This window comes from Glycine soja, chromosome 8 (genome assembly GCF_004193775.1).
Source record: "Glycine soja cultivar W05 chromosome 8, ASM419377v2, whole genome shotgun sequence".
In the NCBI taxonomy this organism is placed as follows: Eukaryota; Viridiplantae; Streptophyta; class Magnoliopsida; order Fabales; family Fabaceae; genus Glycine; species Glycine soja.
This window is the reverse complement of record NC_041009.1, coordinates 34,984,098-34,993,230: the sequence shown is the minus strand read 5'-3', so window position 1 is coordinate 34,993,230 and position 9,133 is coordinate 34,984,098. Positions and strand designations below refer to the sequence as shown.

The 9,133-nt window shown below is 34.8% G+C and overlaps 1 protein-coding gene across 1 annotated transcript; it reads right to left on the bottom strand.

Moving 5' to 3' along the window:
- Window positions 1–705: 705 nt before the first annotated feature.
- On the bottom strand, window positions 706–8,648 carry LOC114422983 (putative phospholipid-transporting ATPase 9). Its single transcript, XM_028389564.1, has 11 exons — window positions 7,229–8,648; window positions 5,262–6,619; window positions 4,606–4,716; window positions 4,231–4,507; window positions 4,053–4,141; window positions 3,871–3,979; window positions 3,133–3,345; window positions 2,907–3,032; window positions 2,705–2,803; window positions 2,427–2,618; window positions 706–1,766 (listed from the first exon to the last, which is right to left on the bottom strand). Exons 1-11 carry the CDS (start codon window positions 7,628–7,630, stop codon window positions 1,146–1,148), a joined length of 3,597 nt encoding a protein of 1,198 aa, XP_028245365.1. The 5' UTR covers window positions 7,631–8,648; the 3' UTR covers window positions 706–1,145.
- Between the last annotated feature and the right edge of the window lie 485 nt (window positions 8,649–9,133).

Here is a 9,133-nt window from a genome sequence, read left to right as displayed (position 1 = left end):
CAAAAGACTACAAGGGGTATCTGAACGAAATAATCAATTATCATGTTTTGATAATCGATTATGGTAGTTATAATTATTTTTATTATAAATAATCATCTTTTTATTTTTCTCTTGCGAGATAATATTTTCAAATATCAATTAAAAAGAGTCTCATAGAGGGATTTGAAGGCATTTCTTTTGTGATAGAGATTTATTTGTACATAGTATTTGTAAAGTGATTTCTTCATAATGATTGTTCCAAGGGTTCTTAGAACAAACTGAATGTAGGTTTTGTTGATAACTAAATCAATATAAACCTTTTATCTTGATTTTCTCTATCTTTTGTCGTATTATTGAATTGAATTGGTATTTGCAATTGTAATTGAATAAGTCATTAAAACTCTATTTTTGAACAAGAATCAATTATTTTTCTTTAACAATATTATCCTTGTGATAAAAGATTTTGAGGAAAATCTTGATTGTTTTAGATGGTAATTAGATTTAAATTGATTCTATCAAGAAAAATAAAAAAAAAGATGAGGAATCTATTCAACCCTTCTTTCTTGGTCCAACTAACACCAAATTCTCTAAAAAGATGCTATTCACTCCAAGCCTCCCCCTCTAAATTCAATAGTTGGCACAACTTTGTTTGGCCGCTACGATACAAGATTGGCTTTCCACAAATAACTTTCCCTGCACAATTTTTATTATAACAAAAATTAAGATGGTTCAAGCTATAGGTATGAAGCTGATGTTATTCCTTATATTAAGATTTATAAGATGATTACAAAAAAAAAGAACTTCTCAGTAATAGTATAACTCTTTTCTACAACACCAAGCAGCTCTATCCAATCCTACAAAGAATTATTGCGTCTCTATACAGTAACTAGTAACTACTATGATACAAGAGTAAATGAATGCTTTGCAGCACCAACTGACCGAAACAGATATACAGTTGTATTTTTCTTTCCAGCATCAGTGCCAAATATTGGTCCTTGCACCATGCAATCACCATGGAAGTGGATTTAGACAACATTCTTCTGGTTTAGAGGACCCAGCAAGCAATTCCATGACCGTAGGCAAAGACAAAAATCAGATTTTCAGGAAGCCATACACAAAACTAAAAGCTTGGACGGTTAATTTGTCAAAATATCTCAGCTCTACGGTTAACATTTGTCTCTAGCGTGGTGAGACTTAGCAGCTAAGCGTGCTGTTGAACCAACAGTTGTTGGCTGCAATGATTTCAGCCGCACCATAGCACAAAACTCAGGATCCTTAATCTTCCCTTCATACCTTATCCATTGCACTATTTCATGATACATGGGAAAGAACCGCATCTGAATTGCTGCGTATGAGAAGTATGGTATAAGGGTTGAGATCACCACAAAGAATGTAACAATCCAATAGGAAGGGGAAGGAGCAAGAGCTTCAACGAAGACTTTGTAAGCATTTGTAGAAAAGTGTGGAGGCATTGCTCCATATACCAGGAGAAAAAGATACCAGAAAAGAATGGAACCCCAGATGAAAAAATGTTGGATCATGGTGAAGTAACTTATAGCTAGTGCCACTTGCAAGTTTACAACCCAAACTACACAAGTATACATTGTTGCTCCCAGTATATCCTTTCCAGCAGTTCTCCCCTCCACATCGAAGGCCTGGAGCTCCATCGCTTTTGTGCAGAAGAAGAAAATTATTATGGCACTGATAAATCCATTAAGCATCCAACTGAGTATTCGATGCCAGCTGAAAAGAACATTCTGTACTCCTTCTTGATGTAACAAAGGAAACTGCCACAATAACAATGAATCATCATCAGAGAAGCAAGCAAAGGAATCCCAGGTCAATCAAATAAATGTTCACTGTATTTTTCTTCAGATACAACCAAGGGGGATAGCTGTGTTCCAAAAACTATGTCCACCCTTATAACTGAATTAGATTGTAATCTAATCAATATCAATTAAATTTAGTAAATTGGACTCATTCATTCAGTGGAAAGTCAAAGTGGCTTCATGATGAATTATAGCAGATAAAGTGCAAAGCTGTGACACTATAAGTTTTATTAAAGTAAAAGTATGGTGTACAACTTGCTGTGTTGACTTCCATGTATATTATTTTTAGTGGATAATAGTATAATACATCAATCTTTCATCTCAGCAAGTATACTTATAGTATTCAATATGAACCAGGGCTCCATGCAGCAAAACAAACTACCAGAAGATTAACTAGCCAATGCTCAACTATAACCAACAGTGTCCAGATGAGCTTCTTAAGTGATGTAAATATGAGGAGACTAAAAGACCAAGGATGAGTACTACACAGATTTTTCATGTATTTATTTTATTTTTCTCTTCTATGTGCAGTTGATATAATGACGAGCAATAGTGAATTTTCATTTCACACCCACTAGCAAAGATGACCCACATATCAGATGGCTAGAAGAAACTGACCTTCAGGCAGTACCGAGCGGATACATCCTGATCAAATACTCCAAGTGCAATCACAGGAAGTGATGAAAAAAAGACATTATAGAGAGACAAAAACCAGTCATTGTATGCAGGTTGTCCAGAGAACGATGCATACACCTCATATAAGAATAGAGTAAAACCAAATGTGATATTCTTGTAGAAAAAATAGCATATCTGCCAATGAAAAAGTTAATTGAATGTCAGAGCTTGGCTATAAATTCTAGAACTACTCTCTACAATGTTTAAAGCATGGTAGATACCATAGATGAGATCCTCCGGTAACACCAATGTCCATGCACCAGAAGTAACCGTTCCAAATACCTGAATTGTGCAATTGCAATATCACTAGACATAACTGCCTGGGGGATTGGGGGAATAAGACAGAAATATTGTTTAGAAAATCACATGCGGAAGTTAAAATCAATAAAAAACGAAAGAATATTTTGTGAATTTTCCCATCACCTGCATTCCTTCAACACCACTTATACCAACCCCTATATCCGCTTCTTGAAGCATTCCCACATCGTTGGCTCCATCACCAATAGCTAATGTTGTTTTCCCAGCTCCAGATTTGACCAATCTAGCGACCTTTAAGAGAGGAACAAGAAAAATCGTTACTGAAAGCTTAGCTAACCAGAATCATTATCACAGTTAGTATATTATAAACAAAGAATGTATTGAAAAATACCAGTGCCTTCTGCTTTGGTGATGAGCGACAGCAAATAACAGATGCACAACGAATCGCAAGCTCCAGAAACAAGTTCTTCATATTATCTTCTAATGCATAAACAAGTGATTTTCCATCAATAATCAGAGCAAATGCCTGATGAGAGCTCCCTCTATATGCAGTGAGTTGTGCAGCACCTTCAGATATCTGAAGGTGGACACTTTGCATTGATGCCTAAAAGATGAATCAGCATAAAGAATATCAGCAAACAAATTTTCAAATCTACGGCATCAGTACTATGACACTAATCCACCAGCAAATCACAAATTGAAATGATGCAAAGGCAAGTTTTAAGGTGAAAAAATAAATGGAAAGAAACAGAGTGATGGAAAATTTATGACAGCATAGAGCTTTAAATGTACCAATCAATATCATACAACTCAAAGTACACAGGCATGCATTGCATTTCTTATATCCTCTGAAATAGAAGAGAGAAATGCTATGCTAATGCAGTTACTGAAATTTTTAATATCACATTCTCAATCTGTTGTTCAAAAAAATAAAATGAAATATAAGTTCAAATGGTCAGCAATATAAAGCAGATTGAGCTGACATATCAACTACACGTAAGAGGATGTCACTTGAATATTGCAATGTTGAAGAAAACCAACTTACTAGCATGCTTGCTAAAACATTTTACTAGAAATGCAAGCTAAACCATGATAAATAAAAACAAGACTAGTATGAAGTTTATTTTACCTTGGCAATAGCCATCTTGTCTCCATCCTTCTCTAGTGCTTGAATTTCTGGACTATCCAAATGAATTACAATCTGCTTCATTCCTTGTCTAAGCAAACTACAAGCAAAACTGCAACGGAATATTTATGTCAGATAACATGGAATAATACCCATAGTAAAAAGGAATTATCAGAATTCAATACCCAATATTGATTGCAGTCTCCATTTTATCCCCAGTCAAAACCCAAATTTTAATTCCTGCTTGGGCAAGCTTGTCAATGCATTCAGGAACCTAACAAACAATACAAGAGGCATCACTTCCAGTCCTGCTCCAATGAATAAATCTTTATAAGTAAAACATGTATGTTTATTCTAACTCACCCCATCTTGGAGCTTGTCCTCTACAGCAGTGGCACCAAGAAGAATTAGGTTCTTCTCAATCTTATCTGATACTTCCTCAATCATTATATCCTGATCAGCACTGACTACATTCTTGGCCCTAGAGAATTTACTATCAAACTCCTTGTATTCTTCTGCATCAAGTTCACGATAGGCCAGTATAAGGGTTCTCAGACCCGCATCAGCATACTCATGCACATGCTCCATGGTTTTCTCTTCAAACTCCCTCCTATTCTTGGCAAGCCTTTCAAACATGGTGCTGCATGAAAACATCACTCAAGGTGGGTCAATAGGGTGAAACACAAGCAATGTTAGAATTCAAAACCATTTAAGGTTATAGGCAAGTTTATCACAAACCTGTCTGCACCTTTGCAGAAAAGCAAAATTTTCCCTTCTTCATCTTCCACTATCACTGACATTCGCTTCCTTGAGCTATTGAATTCTAAAACATTGAGAAGCTTGTATTTCCTGTAAAAAGAAACTAGATGCTGAAAATCTGTATCATTGGCATGCAGAATGAAATCCTTATACATAGTAGCTATAAGCAATAACTAAGTTGGGTATGCAGCACTTTAGAAATATTAGCATTAGGTAGCATCAATAAAGTGAAAACAAAAATATTAAATAGTACAAAGTTTATGCAGAAAAAAATGATGTGGACACAATTTATATGTTTTTTCTTTTTCATTTTAGATATTTGAAAAAAATATAAAGACTTTGGGAAAAACAGGTGTAAGAAAAATATAGTCACATTTTATGAGCAGCTACAGTAAACTGATCATATGCAGATGACTAGACCAACATCTGTTAGTAAAAGGTGCTATTTCAAGCTCTTTTTATTGGAAAGTACTTACTGACATCAGATGAAGGTCATTATAAAATTTAAGGTGTCATTCTTAAAGATTATCCATCCTAAAGCTTGCATATCCATAAGCAATGAAAAATGTAGCTGTAGCAGTCAAATTCAAGAGTTACTACATATACAAAACAATTGATACTTTGAAACAACTGACCTTTCAACTTTCTTGTGAGAAACTGGATCCAGCTCATATGTCGATAAACTAGTCTGACCCCTTTTGTAGAATTCAAAACCAAGTTCTCTTGCTGCAATCACAAATGCTGCTTCATCTGGGGATTCAGCCTCATATGAGACATTTCCTGTGCCTTCATCCACTTCGGGTATGGCTGTATGACAGACTGCCAATAGGCGAAAAAACTTCTGGATAACATCTGCATGAGGCTCATTAACCCAATTTCCATTTGTTATTCTTTCGTCAGCAAAGTTAAAACCTTTAATGAGTACCCTTTTATCGAGCAAACCCCTAATGTTATCTGCTTCTGATTCAATATCATGCTCATAAATTGATGGTGAAGCTTTTCTTCTATCCATGGCCTTCTCAACCTCTGTAGCGCCATGGCCATAAGCTAACCCAGCAATAGAACATTTAATGAACTCCATTGAGTTGCAGGTCAAAGTTCCAGTCTTATCAGAAAGTAATGTATCAACTTGGCCAAGCTCCTCATTCAAGTTTGAAGTACGAGCTCGAGCTGGTTTGTCTGCTTCCTTGTAGTACATATGGATATCTTGATTGATGAAAATGCTCTGAAGGACTTTAACAATTTCTATTGACACATACAAAGAGATGGGAATAAAGAACCCATATAACATTAAGGCTGTCAAACAATGAAATAAAGCAGCAGCAGCTGGTCTATTCGGATCAAAGAAAATAGTAGAACCATCTGGTCTTAAATACCATCTTTTCATCAACCCATTTTGAAAGTCATCTTTAGTTATAATGCCAAAGAAAATAGATCCAACAAATGCCATTAGGAATAAAATACAAAACAAGAAATAGATGACTCTGTCCATCTTTTTCTCAATTCTGCTTCTTTTTGAAGGTGGGTCAGTAGAATTTTGAATAACCTTAGTGTCATGACCAGTGAAAATGACTGCTCCAAAAATGTAGTCTGTATTACGAAGTTTAGAGTCTCGGAGAAGAAGTTGCTGATGAGAAAGGGCATAATTTTTCTCTTCAAACTCCATGCTCCCAACAAATGAGTACAAATTTGCATTTGGATCTTCACATTTGACTGTAGCTTTAAACTTTAGGAAGTTGAGATCCTCCTGTAAGGAAGAAGTTACCTCTAACCCTTGTTTTAACTTTAAATTTGTCTCACCATCCAAGTTCATGGTCTCAACATAGCAAACTCCATCCTCATAACTGGATGAAAGTAACAGGAGGTCAGCTGGGAAGAACTCATCCTTCTCAACTTTCACTATATTCCCCACCCTCAGATTCTTCCATGCAGTATATTCAAAAGTATCATCAGCTTTATGCACTTTAACTCTTCTATTGTTCACCTCAATATCCTGCAGAAGTATTCAACTTGAAAAATTATATACACTGACGTCATAACTTGTCACAAAAACCAACCTTTATCTTCCCTTTCCTCCTCTTTGGTTATCATATATACAGCACTAAACTATTGTTGCTTTAGAACTTTGGTCTATTATTTTAATTCCATGCAAATATTAGAGTAGAAAGGAAATACATTTTAGGGGGAATAAAAGGAAATTGATAGAGATAAACATTGTTATAGCACTTAGTGGGAGATATTATTTTGCAAATATGCAAACACATCAGAGAATACAGTTCAATGTTGGAACCGTTGATTAAAAATAACACTTTAGAGTTGATATATCACAAGAAAGCACCTGGGTTGGTTTGAACAGACCTCCTCAAATATTTTATGGAGGTTATTAACTTATTATCACTTCCAATTTAAACTATAAATTTAGAGGATTCAAATCCTTTAGCAAAAACTAGAAATTGTACGAACAAACAACTTAGTAAGTGCATTCCATCCCTTCCAAATATTACCAAGAAACTAAACATAAGGGCAAAAAGGTTAAGAAAAATGGCATTATTATAAGAAGAAACTCAAAACAGGACAAATAGGTAAGCAGAAAATATAGCACCTGTTTTTTCCGGTGCCAGTCTTCAATACCTTCTTTCACCATGGTGGCCCCAATAACAATAATCAGTGGAAGGATAGCAGTGACAGCAGTGTATGGAGCAAGTTTTGTGAAGGCCAAGATGCCAGTGACCAAAAAATAGAAGTTTGCCACTCTCCTAAACTGTTCAAACAATGATTTGGGAAAGAAAGTGGCAAGAGTGTATTTTGTAGATCTCACAGAATTGTCTGCAAAATTCTTAACACCATCCTCAACAAAAGTATATGGCTCATTGCAGAACACCACTCTGGAATAACCTTTTCCTCCAATCTGTGAATAATGATGATCTCCCTCAAAAGATGCCTTACAGCATGCAAATGAGTAGATCTTGCTTAAAAGCAGCTTCCTCCTCCTTCCACCACTCATTTCTCTATCCTTTATCCCACTGATAAACAAAATTTAACACAACATCATCAAGACACAGAAATTGCTCTTCCTAGGAGCAACCCTTCACTGCCACTGCCAAAACTAGAAGTCAAAATGGCAATTTTTCCCAACCCCAAATCTCAAAGAAAGGCTCATCTCACTAGAACACCTTTCTAAGGAGCTCATCAAATTCAAGTGCAAAACAGTAATCCTAAACTTGGTAACTCATGAGCACAAGTACCAAGTAAAACTTAAATAACAAAATAAAGCAAGAAACGGATACTAAACCCCAGAAAGGTTCTCCTCCCACAAGAAGAAGCTCAAAAACCCAGTAATTTAATAAGTAATGAGCAACAAAGAAAACTAACCCAAATAGTAATAAAATAAAATAAAATAACTAATAATTGAGAGAGAGAATTTTCTTTTTTTCAAAAAAAAAATAAAAATAAAAGACGAACTTGGAGAGTTATTATGAAGAAAATGATGACACAGGTTGAGACAAAACAAACGATAGACACAATCCACAGCAAAACCTGGCCTGCAATTTGCACAGGGTGGTGAACAACCAATGTGAAATCTACAATGAAAACACACCAGAGAAATTATTGGAGTGGCAAAGAGAATAGCTAAGAAAAAGGTATAATAATAATAATAATAATAATAAAGAAAAACTGCAGATTTGAACAGAGGAGAAGAAGAAGAAGAAGCTTTGAACGGAGACTTCAATAATTAGATCTCGCATTTGGACTCTGAAAGAGACAAGCATTTCCCTTTCCCAGCATGACCATGACTAATTCAAATTGGCTTATATTTTTTTTAATTTTTTTGCAGATATAGATATAATAAACAAAAACGCCAAAACGAGTTAACACAGATTTCCACGGAAAACGAACGTGCACAAGCACACCCTCTTTCTCTTTCACTCTCTTGAATTTCGCGGGAAAGCTATGAATGAAGCTTGTGTTGTGTGTTTGTCATGTCAATGGTGGTGAAGTGGATGAGTAGTAGAAGTGTCTCTTTCGCTCACTCTCATTTCTCCATTTCTCCTTATATTTCTCATAAGTCGTAACAAACTTCATGACAAATTAATGAAAAAATAAAATCAAGGGTAAATAGCGAAATTCAAAGGCTTTAACAAATTAGTCTTTAAAAAATTTAAATTTAATTTTTAAATGCATGTATGACAAAATATGCAACTAAATTGATATATTTTTTTCACATTTAAATATTAAATTTATATTTTTTATCTTTAAAGGAGTAATTTACCAGCATATTACACTAATGAAATGAATTTAACTATTTGTTTTAAAATAAAATAAAACATTTTTATAGCAATAATGTTTTTTTGGTAATGTGATAACAATAATGTGGAATCAAATCGAAATCCCGACACCAAAGCCAAAATAACGTGTAACTATAAGACAGAAAGCGGAATGGGGGCTTTCCGTGTTTTTTTCTTAATTTTTAATTTCTTTGTTTTAAGCCAAAATTGACTTACCTAAT

Coding starts and splice junctions, on each gene's coding strand:
- LOC114422983 (XM_028389564.1), bottom strand. CDS start 7,630: ATGAGTGGTGGAAGGAGGAGGAAGCTGCTTTTAAGCAAGATCTACTCA. Junction 4,142..4,230: donor AGGACAAGCTCCAAGATGGG/GTGAGTTAGAAT, acceptor ATTGTTTGTTAG/GTTCCTGAATGCATTGACAA. Junction 3,346..3,870: donor ACAAGATGGCTATTGCCAAG/GTAAAATAAACT, acceptor TTCATCTTTTAG/GCATCAATGCAAAGTGTCCA.